At 34.9% G+C, this 20,274-nt stretch overlaps 7 protein-coding genes and 1 long non-coding RNA gene across 8 annotated transcripts; 4 read left to right on the forward strand and 4 right to left on the reverse strand.

Annotated features, from left to right (window-relative positions):
* The first annotated feature begins 11 nt into the window (after positions 1-11).
* On the forward strand, positions 12-2,851 carry DZIP1 (DAZ interacting zinc finger protein 1). Its single transcript, XM_075288755.1, has 4 exons — positions 12-474; positions 539-1,973; positions 2,031-2,193; positions 2,284-2,851. The coding sequence occupies exons 1-4, from the start codon at positions 375-377 to the stop codon at positions 2,737-2,739; spliced, it is 2,154 nt and encodes a 717-aa protein (XP_075144870.1). The 5' UTR covers positions 12-374; the 3' UTR covers positions 2,740-2,851.
* Positions 2,852-3,158: 307 nt separating this feature from the next.
* On the reverse strand, positions 3,159-4,086 carry Sld5 (DNA replication complex GINS protein Sld5). Its single transcript, XM_075288758.1, has 2 exons — positions 3,448-4,086; positions 3,159-3,379 (listed from the first exon to the last, which is right to left on the reverse strand). The coding sequence occupies exons 1-2, from the start codon at positions 4,016-4,018 to the stop codon at positions 3,258-3,260; spliced, it is 693 nt and encodes a 230-aa protein (XP_075144873.1). The 5' UTR covers positions 4,019-4,086; the 3' UTR covers positions 3,159-3,257.
* Positions 4,087-4,195: 109 nt separating this feature from the next.
* LOC142219961 (pre-rRNA-processing protein TSR2 homolog) lies at positions 4,196-4,950 on the forward strand. Its single transcript, XM_075288760.1, has 2 exons — positions 4,196-4,398; positions 4,458-4,950. The coding sequence occupies exons 1-2, from the start codon at positions 4,282-4,284 to the stop codon at positions 4,902-4,904; spliced, it is 564 nt and encodes a 187-aa protein (XP_075144875.1). The 5' UTR covers positions 4,196-4,281; the 3' UTR covers positions 4,905-4,950.
* A 621-nt stretch (positions 4,951-5,571) lies between these two features.
* Positions 5,572-6,070, reverse strand: PIG-P (phosphatidylinositol glycan anchor biosynthesis class P). The gene has a single exon (XM_075288761.1). The coding sequence runs from the start codon at positions 6,068-6,070 to the stop codon at positions 5,576-5,578; it is 495 nt and encodes a 164-aa protein (XP_075144876.1). The 3' UTR covers positions 5,572-5,575.
* On the reverse strand, positions 6,012-6,512 carry Tcs6 (Threonyl-carbamoyl synthesis 6). The gene is made up of 2 exons (XM_075288762.1): positions 6,355-6,512; positions 6,012-6,294 (listed from the first exon to the last, which is right to left on the reverse strand). The coding sequence occupies exons 1-2, from the start codon at positions 6,381-6,383 to the stop codon at positions 6,036-6,038; spliced, it is 288 nt and encodes a 95-aa protein (XP_075144877.1). The 5' UTR covers positions 6,384-6,512; the 3' UTR covers positions 6,012-6,035.
* A 947-nt stretch (positions 6,513-7,459) lies between these two features.
* Positions 7,460-9,640, reverse strand: Fip1 (Factor interacting with poly(A) polymerase 1). Its single transcript, XM_075288763.1, has 4 exons — positions 8,030-9,640; positions 7,836-7,971; positions 7,712-7,779; positions 7,460-7,659 (listed from the first exon to the last, which is right to left on the reverse strand). The coding sequence occupies exons 1-4, from the start codon at positions 9,523-9,525 to the stop codon at positions 7,503-7,505; spliced, it is 1,857 nt and encodes a 618-aa protein (XP_075144878.1). The 5' UTR covers positions 9,526-9,640; the 3' UTR covers positions 7,460-7,502.
* Positions 9,641-11,868: 2,228 nt separating this feature from the next.
* On the forward strand, positions 11,869-12,950 carry LOC142219970 (uncharacterized). Its single transcript, XR_012717828.1, has 2 exons — positions 11,869-12,322; positions 12,380-12,950. It is a non-coding gene; the product is annotated as an uncharacterized LOC142219970 (long non-coding RNA).
* Positions 12,951-14,722: 1,772 nt separating this feature from the next.
* fabp (fatty acid binding protein) lies at positions 14,723-19,627 on the forward strand. Its single transcript, XM_075288777.1, has 3 exons — positions 14,723-14,884; positions 19,039-19,310; positions 19,374-19,627. The coding sequence occupies exons 1-3, from the start codon at positions 14,812-14,814 to the stop codon at positions 19,422-19,424; spliced, it is 396 nt and encodes a 131-aa protein (XP_075144892.1). The 5' UTR covers positions 14,723-14,811; the 3' UTR covers positions 19,425-19,627.
* The last annotated feature ends 647 nt before the right edge of the window (positions 19,628-20,274 follow it).

Genomic DNA, 20,274 nt, shown 5'->3' on the forward strand with positions numbered 1-20,274 from the left:
TATAACAGTAATGACCTATTTAAGACCAACTGTGAGGACAGTTTGATAGGCATTGGTTCTGAAAATAAACTGGAAATACATTTATGAATTTTTGTACGTTTAAATTATTTAATTGATGTTTATCTATTTTTTATTCAATTCATGGAGAAATAATCGATGGATTTCTCTTAACATAAATTTATTAAAAAAAGGTCATTTCTATATCTCTGTTTTCTTAAAATGCTACCTTAAATTTCCAATCATTCTAAAACTATGTATATTGGTGTACCAATTGCGATTGTTCGGTTACCTAGTCCGTTACTAAGCAACAAAGTTTTTGCTTTTATTTAAATGGAATTTCATTGAAAACATTCCGTGAAGGAACATTTGTTGAAATGTCTTTTGCTTTTAAATATAATTATCCCCAAGTGGCACGGGAATCAGGCTTCCAACTGAGGAATTTTAAAGACGGACCATTGGATTGGCGTTTAATTGGTAAAATGTTTGCGTATATATTTAAAAAACCCTATTTGTCTAAAAACTAAGTTTTATCTATAAGGTACTGTTGAAATCGAGCGTGTTTTGCGAGAACAATGTTTGGAACAATTGGATTCGGTACTGCCCCATTTATCGGAGGCTCCCCTTGGGTCGATACTCGAAAATAAGGTTTTGGATGGAGGTATAGCGAAATATTTCTTGCTTTCTCAATTCTCCATCCAGTATCTGTTATTTTGTCGCAAATTTCTTGAAGAAACCATTGAAGATCTAAGAGAAAGTCACGGAGCTGCTCAAATGGAAGTAGCCACGCTAAAAAGATCGCTCTCAGAAGCAAATAATGAGATACTACAATTACATAAAAAGATTACTCATATGGAGGCTATACATGAAGTTATCTATCCCTGCACATTTTGCACCAAAAATTTTGTAAGTAACGACGCCCTTAACCTTCATATATCTCGAAAGCATTCAGTAAATGTCAGACACGAAGGAAGCGAGACCCCATCAACTAAGGATAGGGGTAATGATTTGAATTTAATTAACACAATTAAACTTGAACTGGAAATCAAGCAACTGAAGGAACGATTAAATAATGCTGAGATAAAAATAAGAGACGGTTTAAAAGTTCCAACGTCCCTTCAAAGCAACAGAAGTGATTTCGAACAAGAGGAGAAACGTAGGTCCTCCACTGTTAGCATAGGTATCCAAAGTAATTTGACTGAAATTAAGGAACAGGATGATAAAAATGAAAATGTATCGAGCCATGAATGTCACTATTTAGGCCAAGTTTCCGAACTACAAGATAAGCTCGTAGACTTGAATCAATGGAAGGAGGAACAGAAGGCACAAAATGCACAATTTTTAATTGAAATTAGTAAACTGTTCACCACTGTTGTGGAATGTCAAGAACTACAGCAAAAGCGAGTCGAAAATGAGCTAATTACTCCATCGCCATCTATGGATCATTTGGATGCTTTGCTAAGTAAAAAGATTGAGGAGATTGGTGAAACAACCACAGCAAAACTTAGCGATGTAATGAGCAAACTGGAATTGAGTTACAAACATAAACTGGAAGAGTTGGAAAAGACATTGATTAAAACTGGACATCAAAACGTTCCTAAAGAAGAGTCTAATAAAATTATGGTAACACCCAAAAAAGAGAATTTGCTAAAAGTGAAACCAGAGGATGAAGAAAAAGTGGAACAAGAAGTGATGGGTGAATCTAAATCTAAAACAGAGAAAGAAATAACAAAAGTTGAAAACCCGCAGATGCCAGTGAAGCAAGTACAATCTCTTAAAATACCCCCAGAGAATTCATGTGAATCGATTTCGGAAGACGAGTCTAGTATCCTTAGTAATCAGACATTTGTTAAGTCGAAATCGGATAATTTGAATAAAAGCAAGGAATATTCTACTGAACAATCAGAGGAGAGCGCAGAAGAGGACAATAAGGACTTACCAACTAAGGAACACGAAAAAAGAAATATAAAAGCCAAGTAAGAAGTCTCTATTCAAAACCAATTGCCCACTTTAAGTTTCTAAAATTTATACAGATCACATGCAAGACCTAAATCAGTTACGAGAAGCGAATCCAAAAAAATGGTAAATTCTCGGTTGGTGGCATTGGGCATTAGTCCTAAGTTAACCCATTTGAGTAATTCGTCTTTAAAGACAATTTCACATGAACTGAATGAAAGACGTCACAAAACTAAAGAGGTAAGTGCGAGTGTAAAACGAATCGGTTTCTAATTTATGTTAAAACAATCATTACAATTAATTAAAAACATTTCAATGCCATAATTGCAGAAGCATCCCAACTTCTATGCAACAAGAAATAAAATCAAAAAATTCGTCGACAAGCTGTGTTCTTCAAAAATGCCGGAAAATGCTCAAGCTTTGTTGAGAGCAACACGACCCATAAAGCAACAAGATCATTCAGTAAAGCACACTGTACTGAGTTCATCCGATGAAGAAGAATCAAATTTAGGAGGAAGCCAGAATAAGACATCAACGCCTATAAAAGAAACGCACTCATTTCATAATACACAGTTCAAACAACGACTGGAAAGAATATTGGCCTCGCCAATTCGAAAACCCGATGAGCAGACTAAAGCCATAATCCATAAGCAAAATGAGCCGCTTGAACAAAGATATCCCATACCTATGCCAAGGACAAAACGTGTGATGTTCAATCAGCCCGAGAAGAAAACCAACGATATTTTTAGTGCATCCGAGAGTGAGAATGAACCCAATTTCAGATAGGAAAAAATAAAGATGTAAATACTAAACACAGTTTTTCAAAACATAGTTTAACAATGGTATGGGCATTAAGATTGAGATTTCAAGTCGGTATTGATAAATGTTTTTCATACACCCGATTTTTAAATGAATGTTCTTATTAACAATTTTCATGATATATGGTTGAAGAGTGTGCAAAATTCATTTTTTTTTTTTGTAACTAGACATCTTTAGAATAGCCGATGTGCACTGACCAAGTTGAAATGGGGTAAAGTATACCATGAGCGGTTCCACCCAACCTAGTCAATTTGAAATATTTGCGAGAACTTATAAAATTTGAACAGGCATGACAGATCTTTTGCACATTTGAGAAGTATCGCTAAGAAATTCCTTCAGCTATAGTTTAAGGTTTGGTTAGGTTAGGTTCATTCACGTTAACCAACAATCGAAATAAACAAACTTTTTTGTTTTAGACAGATGCTGGAATGGCCAGAATGTATTAAACATTATATAGATTGTATATTGCCTAAATACTATTGGATTCAAATTAGTTGCACTTGCTGTTTTTGTACAAGGTCCGCAATAAGTTGATAGGGTATTATATGCTGAGAACCAGCTGCCAGATCCACTTCTTCATCGTCCACACCAACAACAACTGCAGGAACTGTAAAGAAGTTACACATTCAAAATTTCAATACGTTCAAAGATTAAAAAAAAAACATATTTACTTACCGGAAACGTTTGCTTTAATAAATACATGGCTCATCATATTTGGCCTCACTATTCTTTGATCCGTGTCGGAGCGTTGCGTATTGGGCATATATTGAAGAGCGATTTGTTGAAAGCATTCCTCCATACTCTCATAGTATTCTTGGGCAAACTTAGTTTCCTCGGGCGAAAGTCGTCTTTCCTCAACATTTCGTGTGGCCTCCTCATTGAGAATATGTTTAGTGTAGGTCTCAATTTTCTGCAATCGACATCTAAGATAGCTGGCCATTATATAACGAATACGTTCCAATTCCATTTGGTGTACTATATAACGAAAATCATTCTTGTCCAGTTCCTTCATGTTCTCCTCCATATGGGCCACTTGACCCATCATAAGTTCTAGCATATCACTTTGATGCTGTAAAATTTCCGGAGAACACATTTCATTTGTCCATGCTGTTTCCAAGAACTCGAGTACTTTTTGTGCTGTTATCTCTTCTCCATCATAATCGTCATCGGCACCATCTTCCGCAGTGTTGTTTAAATAGTGTTCATCATTATTATGATTTGGGGGACAGTCGTCTTCTTCAGACATTTATGTGGTGTATATTAAGAGTATTCGAACGCCAAAGCAAGAAAATAAGCGGGAAACATTTTCAAAACAAATACACAGCTGGTACATGTCTGACATTTAGAAAACAACAAAGACACCCCCGTAATCTGTCATTGGCTAGATGAAAACAAATGCACCTTCTTCTTCTTCTAGCTTAATCAAAACATTCACTGTTTTGATCAACTATCTCGTTTCACGTGCATTTCTATTATCCACATCTTTGGGAACTCGGATCAATAACAAATATGGATCAAACAGAATTTCAGAACAATTATAGAGTTATTGTTGAGAAGATTTTTAATAATTGGCAAAATTTGCGATTAGCCGTTGAACATGGAATGGGTGGACGAAATGGACACCAAGTAAACCAAAACACCTATAATAAGCATATGCATTCAATAACGCCTAATTATCTTTACAGGTTGCCATAGACATTATGAACTATACTTATCAATATTGCATTGGCAATGAAAACATAACTGAAGGAGAGCTTCAAGATGTCATTGAAGAGCTTATGGACCAGGAATTCGATACCATTTGTGAGGATGGGTCGGTTTCCGAGATATGCCGACATTTATTACGCTACAAACAGATGAGTTTACAAAGCAAATATGCTGAAATCGAATCTGAACTTAATAGGTTGCCACAAGGTAACGAATGGTTGAGAAAGGATGCCAAAATAAACACACACATCGATGATTCATCTGACGATGATGATGGTTCAGATGGATCAACAGACGACGAGCATGGAATGGATGTAGACGATGAACCCACTTCAAGCAGTAAAAGAACAAGTAAACAGAAGCAAGAAGATGAATTTGTTGAACCCGAACCAGGATGGACAACCGTAAGAAGTAAACGAAAATAGTATTAGAGTACGCCAACAATTAGTCCAATAAATCTGATATGCCTAAGACTTGTTTTGTTATTTCAACTCATCTGTTACAAATGAAATATGTTCATTTTTAGGTCAGTATTAAATTATATGAATGTCGAATTAGGAAAATACATCTACAATAAGAGGATGTCCTAAAGCTTCACCAAAATACAACAACGAATAAACGACCAATTCAATTTTATCACCTCAAAGCTAAAATAAATCTTGTATGATATCACATAAATGCAGACGCTTCAATTTACCCTTGGGAGCCACCGTGGTGCAATGGTTAGCATGCCCGCCTTGCATACACAAGGTCGTGGGTTCAATTCCTGCTTCGACCGAACCCCAAAAAGTTTTTCAGTGGTGCATTATGCCACCTCAGTAATGCTGGTGACATTTCTGAGGGTTTCAAAGCTTCTCTAAGTGGTTTCACTGCAATGTGGAACACCGTTCGGACCTGGCTATAAAAAGGAGGTCCCTTGTCATTGAGCTTAACATGGAATCGGGCAGCACTCAGTGATAAGAGAGAAGTTCACCAATGTGGTATCACAATGGGCTGAAAAGTCTAAGTGAGCCTGATACATCGGGCTGCCATCTAACCTAACATACTCTCAAAAAGGCCAGGAGTACACATAAGTAGTCGTACACAAAAGAATATATTAATTAAAAATACTTTTATTTACTTCCTCCAAATCCATAAAATGTAAAGTAGCAATTTGTTCCGAAGAGTCTGGTATGCGATGATCATTTGAACAAAATTGACAATTATCAATGACGCCGGAGTGCTCCATTCGACATTTTACATTTCCCTCTTTCAAAATATTTTGTACGTCCTTCCAAGAAGATACAGATTTGATTGGTTTTCCTTTAAGCAACAATGAAACATCAACGATAGATGAGATTTCATCAATATCAGGAGTTAAGGACATATTAATGGCCGGGTAAATAAAAAAAGCAAAGAAAGCTAATCCCACCAATACCAACATTGGCAATAGGACAGCAAAATACTTATCAGGTAAGTACGATAAACCTAGCTCTTTAGTTGGAAGCAGAGCCCATAGAACATAAAATATAAAGAGTGTTATAACTAATAAATAGAAAGAATAACCATATACCGCTCTATGCGGTGTTGGCGCTGGAGAGTGCTCCGGCATCGAATGATTTTATAGTTTCCGAACACAATAAGAAATTCTCAAAAAATGAAGTTATGGCAGTCCGTAAGTTCTTAACTTGGTCGGCAACCAGATGAACTTCTAAAACATTGCCGTTTAAGGTAAGTTCTTTTTGCACAAAATTCCTCCTTGGTTCTTGATCAACTCGCAAAACGCGATAGGCTACCTCAGCATGCTTGACTGAATCGAATGGGATTTTTAATGTTCTACAAGAAAAAAAGAGTTTCAATTTTAATCACCTCGAGAATTAAACTATGATAACCTACGCTTCCGTGCTTTTTTCCTCCGATGACATTTTAATTGCATGGAATTGACTGATTTGATTTCTTTTCTCGTTGTGCAAAAGAATTATTTCGCCTGTAGTGTGTAGTGATTTGAAAACCACTATGAAATAAAACAATAGACCAAGAATGAAATGAACAGCTACAGCTGTTCATCAGCTGTGCAATCAAAATCAATGGAAGCGGGAAAACCCAGCACACATTTTGAAGGCATGTCAAAGAGGCAGCAACTTGGTTGAAGCAGTACAAGACAGATAGCTTCAATTGTTGCTCTGCCAATAGTTTCACACTTTTGACCAAAGGATGTAATATAATCGTCGAATAAGTGTAGCTGTGAAAATATATTGATAAATTGACGAAAAGGTTGTTAATACTAAACGCAGTTTATCAAAACATAGTTTAACAATGGTATGGGCAATTAGATTGAGATTTCAAGTCGGTATTGATAAATGTTTTTCATACACCCGATTTTTAAATGTATGTTCTTATTAACAATTTTCATGATACATGGTTGACGAAAAGGCTCCACAACAAAGAAGTTAGGACACAGTATGTCATAACGTCTTTGTTGGTGGCATATAGTGGATGCTATATATACAAACTAAACGCAATCAGTAATATCAGTTAAAATTTACGTAAATTCGTTATGTATGGTAAGGTTAGGTGGCCTCCCGATGTATCAGGCTCACTTAGACTATTCAGTCCATTGTGGTACCACATTGGTGAACTTCGTTATGTATGCTTCATCTGATTTTCACAATTATGGCCATATTACCATGATTTTTAACTTCTCGCGAATCTTAAGCATCAACCATATAATTTTCAATTAAATGAAATCCATATACAGAGAAGAGAAACCCCAGTTTCGTAGTTTTTGTTATAGAATATCAAAATAAATTAAAATTAATATTAAAAATATAAGGCTACTTACTCATTAACCAATAACATTGACAATGTACCAAAACATGTAGCCCCCTGAAATTAATATAAATCGTCTACAGAGCCACTCCAAGTAATAAAATTAAATAAGGCAGTAAAAAAACCGTGTACCACTAATGAGATAGTAATTGATGCAATTTCATAAATGACATTTAGGGTATTTAGCAAATTTATTTCTTATTAAATTTGTGTGTTTATTCTTCTTCTTCTTTGCGATGAGACTTTTTATCACTTCTACTTGAGGACGATGATGAAGTTGTACTGGCTTTTTTGGAACGCTCACGATCCTTCTCACGGGATTTTGAACGACGACGCGACTTTTCCCTGCTTCTTGATCGCTCTCTTCTAGACCTAGAATAACATATATTTTATTTACATATAATACGATTTTATAAATAATTACCTCTCCCTGTCCCGATCGCGGTCTCGCCGTCTCCTCTCACGTTCTTCATCGGATCGTTCCGTGGTATCCTATTACAAAATACTTATTAATACAATAAATAATATTAATAGCTATCCATAATTACCGTCTCCTTTTCACTTCGCTCTCGGTCTCTATCACGATCACGTTCTCTTTTATCACGATCTTTATCTCTCTCCTTTTCACGAGATTTTGATCGTCTTCGGGATTTTTCCCTACTTCGGGATCGTTCTCTTCTTGATCTATGAATACCAGAATTAGAATGTATAAATGTTTGTATAAAATGTTTCTGCGATATACCTTTCACGGTCTCTATCCCTATCTCTTTCACGTTCCCATTCTCGTTCACGTCTTCGCCTCTCTCTTTCATCTTCCATTCTATCTGGTGGCGGTCCATTTGGTCCCATCATCCTCGGTGGACCCATTGGCATTCGCATTGGCCCACCAGGTCCCATCATCATGCCCATGGGTGGTGGACCCATGCCAATGTTAGGCGGTGGCATATTACCCATTGGGGGTTGAGGATGAGGCATTCGCATTTGCGGAGGTGGTCCAGGCATCTGCGGAGGCGGTAAACCAGACATAACGCCTGGGGGTCCTGGCATTTGTGAGGATGGAGGATTGGGACCAGGGGTAAGTTCTTTAATACCTGTAGGTACCCAATTTGGATTTTCTCTCCCCCATTGCGAGTCCTGTGTGGGCTCATACCCATAGTCAAATGGTTCTGGCTCATGGAAAAATGGCTCTTCTACTGCTCCCGGCGCACCAAAATTAGGGGGCATTTGACCTGGTCTGGAATATTCACGGCATTCTGCTGTCATAACCTGAATAGCGTTCTCCTTGGCTCCAGGTACTGGTAAAATAGGCCTTGGTCCTCTTGGTATTCCAAATCTTGGAGGTGGGCCCTGGTGAGATCCAGGTGGTGGCATCATGCCCTGTGGAGGCATCATTTGTTCACCCATGTGTCCTGGAGGCGTATGACCAGGCGGCATCATTCCCATTGCCTGACCCATTGATGGCACACTGCCATCATTCACCTTTTCGCCAGGGGGATTCAAATTTTGTGTTAAACTAGCAAGACCAACACCACTTTCAACCACACGAAATCTTTTCTGCCGTTCACAATAAGCACGCCATGTCTCCTCGTTAAACCCATAATTGAAGTAATCCGTAATATCAGCTCCAGGCTTTCGCCAAGGTTTATCCTCCAGTGAATCGATACTAAATTCATGTGCAGCTACTCCATTTATTGAGCCAACGCCCTCAAAATCCTCTATAGAAAACTTTCCAACTTGTGCAGATGTTTTAGCTTTGTCTTGACCACTTGCTGTAGCTAGCAGATTTGACCGTTGCTTTATATTGTATGTACTAGGCGCTGCTTTAATATCGCCAATTACAACATTTATATCATCATCAGATTCATCATCGTCATCGTCTTCATCCTCATCAGGATCTTGTTCCGAGTCGTCTCCAGTTTTGGCCTCATCATTTTTCTCTTGACCTTCCTCTGTTGTATCGGCTGTTTCATTTTCCTCCTCCTCCATTTCATGGGCTGGATCTTCGAATTCCGCCAATTCATCGCCATTTCCTTGTGGTTCATCATCCTGATTTTGTATCGCATCCACATCATCTCCCTGTGTGACTGCCGCCAATGCCTCATTTTCCGCTTTTTCAGACAACAGCAAATTGTCTTTTTCTAACCCGGCGTCTCCATCGCCACGTTCTTCTTCATTTGTTGTAGAATCAGGATTCGATGTACCATACAACCAACTATCCTCATTCGCATCGTCTGCCATTACACAAACACTAATTTTTTAAATTGCGAATACCTCCACTTATTTCTTATTTTGCATTAAAACACATGAAAGTACACTATGGTTGCTCTTATTTTTCCAATACTACGATTGAATTGAAGAAGAAGAAGTAAAGAAGCATACCCGCATACCCCCATACAAGCCCATCTCATAAACGATGATATGCCCTCAGGACATATATCGGGACCGGCATCGTAAAAATTGACGCCGTAGACAGTATTTTTCAGTCGATAACAAAATGCTAGGGCTGCCATCATCCGTTCAGAAAAAATGTATACTGGCGATAAATGGTACAAAATGATTTTAATTATGACCATTCCACACTATACGATTTGTTATACAGGTACTATGCAGACAATAGAGGTGTGCACGTGACACGAAATTGTCGTGACTCACGAAAATTTTCGTGATTCGTGCGTGAGTCGTGAGTCACGCTCATGACAACAGCGTGAGTGTGCGTGATTAACAAACCAAAATGTCGTGCGTGAGCGTGAGTCACGAATTACAATCACGAAAATATTCCCGCTCACCAACATAAAACGCTTAGAAGTTAAATTCAATTACAATTTTAGTGACACCTGGGATGTTAAAAGTTTAATAACACTCTCGATTTTAATAATGCTCATGTTTTCAGACACTTCGGTAAGGTAAATTAATCACGACGTTTTCGTGCGTGATTGTGCGTGAGTACAAATTTTCTTTTCGTGAGTGTGCGTGAGCGTAAGTCCTACCAAAAAATATCGTACGCAAGTGGGCGTGAGTATGATTTTTCAGTCGTGAGTGTGCGTGAGTAAACTATTACTCACATGCACACCTCTAGCAGACAATAACGCCGACCATTCTTTGCCAGTCGACGTCGCCGCCGAATATGTCGACTTAAGGTGAGTACTATGTTTGAGTTTTTCACCAAAACAGTAAATTAAAAGTGCAAAAATATATATGAAGACGATAACATTTTTATCCAGTCACTTCAAATTGTGGATGGAAAAGATCCAATGTATTGATTGCGAACCATTTAATATTTCGAAATTAATTGATTAAAAAAAGTAACCGTGAAAACAGTAGTACTCAGCTTTATATAAAAACAATTACAAGCAGAGCACAATTCTAAAGCAAACTTTTTATCTATTTTCTTTAATATTGACATCTTCAGCAATAATAAAAAACTACACTATCCTTTCACTTCTTCTTATTGTAATTATCATAATTGTATTGTATTTTAATTGGCAATAAGATTCTTATAATCTCTAGAAACGTTTATAAATTAACCCTGTTTAAGTTAACATTCAATTTTGCTCTTTTACTTATGCTTTTTATTGCGTATTTCGTAGCAAAAAATCATTTTTTTTACCTCTTGTGTCATTCAATTATCTTATTTAAACCATAATTTGTACATTCCGTTCTAGTTTAATTAACGTTATTAAATTTTGTTTTGATATAAATCTGTTCGCATGCAATCAAATACCTGTACTGTAAATTATAGGACCTTGAGTCTTGTTGTGCGGGAACTCAATAAATAAAAGAAATATCTCGATTTAAATTTAGCAGGCAATTAATCAAAAATATTAATAGGGCTGTTTTCTGTTAGCACTAGATACCCTAAGCAGTCACGGACTAAACGAAAACAGAGTACTCGTTTATCCAGGGCATCTCCAAAAAATATGCAACACTGTAATCAGTTTGTTAAAAACAAACACAGAAAACAAGTGAAATCTTTCTATTGTGAATCTAAAAAGCGTAAATTTATCAAAATACAATCTGGTAACACCGACGCGACTTGCACCGATGAGATGTTTTTGGTAGAAAACCAGTGCGACGATGTTCTATAGCCCATACAAATGTTGCATCAAGTGCTAAAAAACAACCCTAATATTAAAAATCAAAATTTTGAACATTAGACTCGTTGGTTGATTATTAATATATCCCAATAAAAACAAGCATTGGAGAAATGCTTATATTCAATACACTTTCAAACATTTTTTCAAAAAATTAGATTAGAATTCAATTTGAGAAATTGTTGAGAAAATCGCGCTCTCAACAAAAAACAGACATTACCCTCAACAGTAGAATTCAACACGTTAAGGTGAGTACTATGTTCGTATTTTTCACCAAAACACTAAATTAAAATTACAAAAATCTCTATGAAGACGATTATATTTATAAAAAGTCTTGCGAAATAATGAATGGAAAAGATCTAAGGAATTGATTGTGAACTATTTTGTATTTATAATTAAATTAAATTAAATTAAATTAAAAAAGTAACCGTGAAAATAAGCGGGTTTTCAGCTTGAAAACTGAACATAGTACTCAGCTTTAGCAACAATTTCTCAACACAGTAGCAATAACTTTTCAAACTAAATTTAATTTTAATGCTTCAAACCCATTGGAAAATTTGTTGAAGGCAAGCAATATGCAAGGCCATTTGAACTAATGTTGAAGATGAGATTCACTATCAAATTGATATGGCGATAAAATTTTGAAATGCTGGCAGGGTATTTGCGGAACAACACAAAAAAACACCATCACTACCACCTGGCAATAGAAATAATGCCAGTGTGAACTACCTCTTCATTGGTAGCAAAATATTTTCGGACGTTATTGATTTCTTAACAAACAGTGTTATCAATAGCAAAGCGGTATAGGTAACTAACCAACCACGCATGGTAACAAATTAATACCGTTCGGAAAGGATATTACTAAATTTTGTTGCCGTTAAGTACCGGCATCGAAATTTACTAGGCAAAAGCATACGCTCGCACTACTTTCAATACACGACGGGGTAAGTTTTGTATCAGAATTATTTATTAGAAGTAATTATTTCTCTATATATACTTAGGTCTTCCAACTGGGCTATTTCCTGCAAAATAAAAATATTAATTTATAAACTTTTAGAGTTTTAATGTCAACCAATTGTCCGCAAAATTAAAAGATATTCGTTTATCAATATGCATTTGGATATAATCAGTCAAACAATAGTTTTCGAATCAAATGATAAGAAATAATCATTGCTTAATTCTCCTTCAAGACAACAATATTGGGTGAATAAATAACCATGCTACGTGAGTGTGTGTACTATACAAATATATGACACCCTATATGCTGTCTCTTGGACGGTATTTCCCTTTGTGTTATAACAATTATAGTTATAAAAATTAATTGAATCAAAGAATGATAAGTGGATTGGTCATCATACACAATGGACTGCCCGCATATGTATGGGGTAAACTTATCTGAAGGGACAGTATACAAGTCTTAAGGTAAAATTAATTGGATTTATTATGTATGTGAATATATGACAGATTACGAGCTCTGTATAGGGAATAGTTTAATTTAGTGATAAGTTCAATGGTTTACTTTTTGAAAGATAACATGAGAAAGAAGCTCAGAATAAATATTTTAAAGTAGTATTTCTAACAATTTTCGTCATATAAAAATGCAAATATGTGTATTTAAGTAATTTTTAATTATGATTTTCAACGTTGATTATGATTTTTCTGTGATAGGCGGAAAGAATTTGTCCTAAAATTTAAACAGATCAATGGCTTGAACAGATGTTTTTAACCACAGGTCAAAATATTTAAACTTCTTACCATTTTCAACACAATGAATGAGGAAATATATATCTATGTGGATCTGCCTTGCACGAAGAGTCATGGATTCAACCAAGACTTTAAAAATAAAAATATTTTTTTGTATATTCCAGTCCCATGATAAAAAATCTAAAATGCGACCAGCAAACATTTTGTTTGCGGTTATACCTTAATTTTTAGAAATATTCAGATTTTTTACAAAATTTTGGTAAAATTATTGAAAATTTAAATCAATCTCCAAATGATGCTTCTCATTGTCACAGGCCGGCGTGAGTTGGTTAAAAGAAGAAAATATGATTGATTTTTTGTGAAAAGTTTCTCTTGTGCCTAAATGTGAGTATTGAGTTCAAGTTTAGCCGCAAAAATCGTAATTTTTTCACTAAGTGAAAACTAAATCTGTAAAAAAGGCATAAAATTATACATATTTGTCACAGATTTCACTATAACTTGATGGGGAATAGCACAAAACAAATTTTCACAAAGTTTGTATTCCTTAAAATGGATTATTAAAGAAAAGTAATCGGAATACAAACTTTGTGAAAATTTGCTTTGGGCTATTCCCCATCAAGTGGGTGCTATGTTCGGTTCCGCTTCCGCTTATTTTCACGAATACTTTTTGGATCAATTAATTTCCAATGCGTTTTCAATCCAAGTTTTAACAAGATTTTATAAATATATAAATTTGTTTGGAGGATAACCCAAATGTAGTACCGACCCTAATGCATTATGTTAGGTTCAATCATAGACACAAAATACTAATAAACCTTTTTTTCAGAAAAGGTATTAAGTTCGAGTTTAGCCGCTAAAATCGTAATTTTTTCACTAAAGTGAAAACTAAATCAGTAAAAAAGGCATAAAATTATACATATTTGCTGCAAATTTTATTATAACTTGATGGGGAATAGCCCAAAGAAAACTTTCACAAGGCTAAACTCGAACTTAATATCCACCTTTAGTTTTCACTTTAAAGGTGGGTATTAAGTTCGAGTTTAGCCGCTAAAATCGTTATTTTTTTCACGAATACTTTTCTTTAATAATCCATTTTAAGGAATTAAAACTTTGTTAAAATTTGCTTTGGGCTATTCCCCATCAAGTTGTAATGAAATCTGCAACAAATATGTATATTTTATTTATTTATTTATTGTTTATTTTAATCATACAGTAAATGTATGATAAAAAAGAAAAGGGGAAAAGTAGCATTGGCTGCTAAGGCCATCAGCTACGTATAATTTTATGCCTTTTTACTGATTTCGTTAAATATTTTATTAATTAATTATTTTATTACATACTAAATAAAAATTAAAACGAAATATCCGAAATATTAAATTATTCATATTTTTATTAAATTCGTATAGGCATTTTGGGGATGATAAGCAGATTCTAGATACTGTATGTAAATACAAAATTTTAATTATTAGATTGCTGAAATAAGATAAACCCACAACGAACGTTTCTTCTCTTCGATTGTTGTTGTTAATAACCGACTGTAGAAAAATCGATAATGCCATATGAATATTTGAGAGCGTTATCGTTATCGTTTTCCCGATTAAATGAGTGCACTTCTTTTTCATATAAAAACGCTGCCGGCTCTTCGTTGAGAAATTATTTCCTAAGGTATCAGTCGTTGAGGCGGTTCTCAAGTTTTGAAGTCTTATCTAAAAAAAAGTTTTAAGCAAAAATGGCCTGCTGGGAAGGAAAGAAATACAAATTGGAGTCTAGTGAAAACTTCGATGAGTACATGAAGGAATTGGGTGAGTGAAATTTTTAATCCTTATTACCATATCACACCCCTTGTGAAGTGAAGAACAACTAGAATCCATGCGTGATTTAAGTAGTCCAGTTTCGGGTACACACATACATAGCTCTTCTCAACTAAATCATGGGGAACAAAAACGAAGTACAGCATTCATTTTATATTATTATTAAAACAAATATAAGCATACCGGCATTTGGGAATAAAAAAAACTGGTTTAGGTTTGCATGTGTTTTGCACCTTACATTTGGGCAATAGACATGACCGTTGAACCGTAATTCTTCGGCTAAATTGTAGTTCGTGACTTGAGGAAAAAAAGTGTCATCATTAAACTTCTATTTCTGGTCCACTTCAAAAAAGTTACAAATCAGCACTGGTCATCCATGACGGTAATCAAAAAATTATATTCGGATAAATGAGTGTTTTTGTAGAAATCGGCCAAAGTCCAGTAGATAACGTATTACATTTCAAAAATCCATAAATCTCATTGCGAATGCAATTCTTATAAGGGATTGTCTGATATCACTATTGCCGTTCTTCTTTACTTATCAAGTTAATGAGGAAAAACGAATTGTCGTGACTTTTTTTATTATTAGCAATTTCGGACTTTGGAATGTGCCGATCCATATATATATATATAATACTTAATACAGCATTTTGTAGCAAAGTTTGCTTGTATGACATTCGCCGATTGCACAGACCACTGCATGAAGAACTTAAGACCACAACAAATTAACTTTGGGTACTACGATAAATAATCATTTCCGATATTTGCCAATTAAAAATAAAATGCCACTAGCCCTCAAATCATATTTCTCTAGATTATTCAATTTTTATTCTTTTTTGGCAATTTGTGTTTTTGTGGTTTGATTTGATAATTCTTTTTCGGGTACTATCAACCAATCCATGAATTCATACATATCTAGTATATACCTACCATCCCATATAGCTAACTTCTTATCTAGATTTTGGCAACTTTGACACACTTAATCGCCGAAATGCCAATAAATATTCTTCATGCCTATCAATGCAGGCAGCTCTATATATACTTATAGACATGAGATGATACGAAAACTCTGTCTGTATGCATGTCCGTCTTGGGGCCGAGAGGGCAGCACAACGGTCTTATTGAAGTGTCTCATTAAGTACAGTCTCAAAATTCTATAAATCAATTAAAGCCAATTGAGTTTTCTTTTCGATCTTAATTAAATTGGTTTCAGTTCCATTTATCATAAACATTTTCCCACCTTTGTCGCTTTTTGTGAAGCTCTTTTGTATATGTTCACACACTACTGATAGTCATGCGATAATTTATGTGTATGGACGGAGTGCAATGCTGTGCTGTAACCGGCACTTTTTAGGAAAGCAGAATGCCCAAGCGCACTCATACAACCATACATGATGGGCGGGAGATCATTCTTAATTTGTTTAAGTTTAATAAATTGATGACAACCGGTCATAAGAATCTCCAATACAGCTCCACTTTTGAATTCTTCAACTGTACGGGTGGGGATCACTCATAAGAGGTTACACTACTGAGCTACCATTTAATGACGACCACAAAACGAATGTTAAGTATATACCAACAACTGTACTTTCTTCCTCTCCTTTTTATCATAATATCGTATTCCCAGCAACAATAACAAAAACAAAGTGCCTTAGCTCATTAGATAATATTGAACGAAGTAACCACAGGCAAAGCTGAACAATAACTTATTAGGTTTCATAACGAATGTCTCTGGAATATGGATGAAATTATTTTAAACGTAAATCATCGTAACAGTATAACCAACATACCCACTTAGGCAAAACAAATCAACAAGGAATTGTTGTATGAATTGCAAATCTAGCTCTGTCAATGCATGTTGCTTGAAACCCCATTTTAGTAAGAACTCCCAAATCTGAATTCTTTCCTCGATTGGGTGTGTGTGGTTTTTGTTTGCATTTTTTTGTTCTAATATAGAAATTGCAATGCACAGGAACGGCATTATAGACATTTTATGTTATTGGTACTAGTGATGGTTAACGGTATATTGCAAAATGTTTTTTTTTATTTATTAAGGTAATTTAATACACCAAAGAAGCCAACAATAGTGTACTACCACTAAAATATTAAAGTTATATCTTTATAAACAAAAATTGAATAAAATTAACTATTACAAAAACTAAGTATATGAATTGAGTAGTTCTATTACAATACCCAAATATGAGAAGAAATCGTATGACACGTTGTATTTAATGTGGTTAGAAATATACCACTTTAAATAGTATTAGTAATGTATCGTTGGCCTATTTACTTAACGTAGTTAGAAATATACCTAGTTAAGCAAGTAACAACAAAGCTATTGCTCATAGAAGATACGGAATGCTTACCAATAGTACGTTTGAAATATCTATTCACCAGTTGAAAAAACTGTGCTGCATGTTCATCAACCGCAATGTTCAATAGTAAGATCCCGATATCATTAAGTTAGGGTATGTCGTCTTAAGAGAGCGGTACGATGTTCGCTTTTCGCGTTGAATTTTTTGCGGTTACCTTATTAAAATAGTGCGATTAAAAGCAGATAATTTAACTCAATTGACACGCATTGTCTTTTCATCTAGATTTGATTATGATTTAACAGGAATATATTTGTTTTCATTTATAATTTTGATTATTTGGAAAAAGTAAAGCGAAAAAGTGTGTTTCAACTCGAAAACCGAACATTGTGCCGGCCTTTAGCCAAAAACGCATATACCTTATCCATAAGGTCGGAACTGATATAGGTAAAATCGTTTTTATTTTTGTCGTTTAAATGGTTGGAAATGGAAATGAATTGAAATGGAGTTTCCAATATAAGCTTTCTTGTCGTCCTTGTTATGCATGGCCAAGTTTTGTTGAGTTAATTAAGTGTATCTAATTTTCAGCAAAATTACTGTATTTCTCAGCTTGGAACTTCCGGTTAATACCTTCACAAAGCGATCTGATAGATATTATCGAATTTTCTATAATACTGCGTTCAGTATTATAGACCTATAGCGACCTCTAGTACATGTATTAATATAATGACTTATTTATTAGCCTATCATCAGTTCCCTTTATTGTACGATCTACTCATAAACCTTATAATACATAGATGATCAAATATTCTCTTTAAAAAAATGTGTCAGTTCCAAAAATTAATTTTCTGACATTTCGTTTTGATTTTTTTCGTAAAGAGTCAGTCCCAAACATTAATTTTCGTGCATTTGCTTTTATGTTGTTCGTAAAGAGCAATGCTGCTCAAAATTAAAATTCGTATTTACGCGATTTTGGTCACAATTTTTTGTTCAAATATGAACTTTTAATATATTAATTTATTTATAAATCCTCTGGTGCATCATAAACGGTCTAATTTTGTGTAAAATTGGCAAACTACAAAAAGGAAAACGAAAGATATTGTAAGCGTGCCCTTATTTTTCTCGTTTATTCTTAATCTTCGGAACTGTCAAATATAGTTTGACACCCATGGCTCATCTATGTATTATAAGGTCTATGGATCTACTCATTTCAATTATGAGACCATATTGGTAAAGCGTTCTTTTAATGTCAGAGAGGTAAAGCGTTCAGAGAAGGAAGCCACCGTAGTGCAATGGTAAGCATGCCCACCTTGCATACACAGGGTCGTAGGTTCGAACCCAGTTTCGCCCAAACACCAAAAAGTTTTTCAGCGGTGGATTATCCCACCTCAGTAATGCTGGTGACATTTCTGAGGGTTTCCAAGCTTGCTTCTCCAAGTGATTTCACTGCAATGCGGAACGCCGTTCGGACTCGGCTATAAAAAGGAGGTCCCTTGTCATTGAGCTTAACATAGAATCGGGCAGCACTCAGTGATAAGAGAGAAGTTCACCACTGTGGTATCACAATGGACTGAATAGTCTATGTGAGGGTGAAATATCGGGCAGCCACTATACCTAAACTAATGTCAGAGAACGAGCTTTAAAAAATCAAACATATATTTTGTAAATTATTAAAACTTCAAAAGTGCATCATCGCACGATTTTTCTTGGTCAAATAAAAAAAATCTTAAATTAAATTGTCGATAAGTGATTGATAATTTCACCTTTATCTAAATTTATACTATGTATTATTGCAATGAATACTTATCCAAAATTTTCGTTTATATTTTTAAGGCGTTGGCCTAGTACTACGCAAAATGGGCAACACCGTCAGCCCTACTGTCGAATTGAAAAAAGATGGCGATGTTTACACTTTCACCACCTCATCGACTTTCAAAACATCTACTATTACTTTCAAACTAGGAGAAGAATTCGATGAAGAAACTTTGGACGGTCGTAAAGTAAAGTCTATTTGCACATTAGATGGCAATACTCTAACCCAGGAGCAGAAGGGTGACAAGCCATCTACCATTGTGCGCGAATTCACCGATTCCGCAATGACCACTGTAAGTAAATTCATAGATATTACATTAAATTTGCTCAAAAATTAAATATAATTCATCTTCCAGACCCTTACTATTGGCGACATCAAGTGTGTTCGCGTTTACAAAGCTTGTTAAGCTCTCGATAAATGCCTTCTTCATTATGGATAACACTGACCATTTTTGCATGGAGACCTCGTAACGACTGAGATCATTTCCAATTGTTTTTTATTTAAGTTCCAAGTAATGATTGTTATTAAATAACAATATTCTAGTTTTGTATTTAAGGTCTTTGTATAACCAATCATTGGTTGCATTTAATAATAATATACTGAAGTAAATATTGGTAAATAGTTTCATTTGTGGTAAACTCTATTATATACAAAATGCAATTAACAATTTAGCTAAAAAAGTTTGGGTAGATATTGGAGAACAACTAAAAAAATTAAATTAATAAATTTTGTACTAGTAGTTTGGTCATTTTTAAATTAAAAATTTAAAAACCTGCCAACGTTGAGATATCATAAATGCTCACAATAACAAAATTAAAATTTTCAAAACACCAACAAGAGATTAATAGGTAGGAGGCTTCGGACTCTGGTCACAAACATGGAAATGGAATCCGATTATCCCAGATTTTCATGACGCTGCGTTAGTGCTACGTTAGCTAACGAACTTTTAAACCGTAGTATGGATATATCTGTCATCTTGCCTATATTTTCTGTATGCCTGAACTTAACTACTGAACATTTTTCAGTTAAAGTTATCTGGAGAAAAATATTTCCATTTTACTTTCTGTTAACGGGCAGTTAAAGCCCAACGGAGCCACATGAAAATGGCAGTATATGTTTGTTTTTAAACAATAACAGTAGTTTTATGTTTACTTAAACGTTTTGGTATATATCGTTAATAATATTTACTTTCAATTCTGCAACAACGACTGCGTTTAAAAAAGACTGATTATGGAGATGGTTACTTTTCTTTAATA

This window comes from Haematobia irritans, chromosome 1 (assembly GCF_050003625.1).
Source record: "Haematobia irritans isolate KBUSLIRL chromosome 1, ASM5000362v1, whole genome shotgun sequence".
Classification (NCBI taxonomy): Eukaryota; Metazoa; Arthropoda; class Insecta; order Diptera; family Muscidae; genus Haematobia; species Haematobia irritans.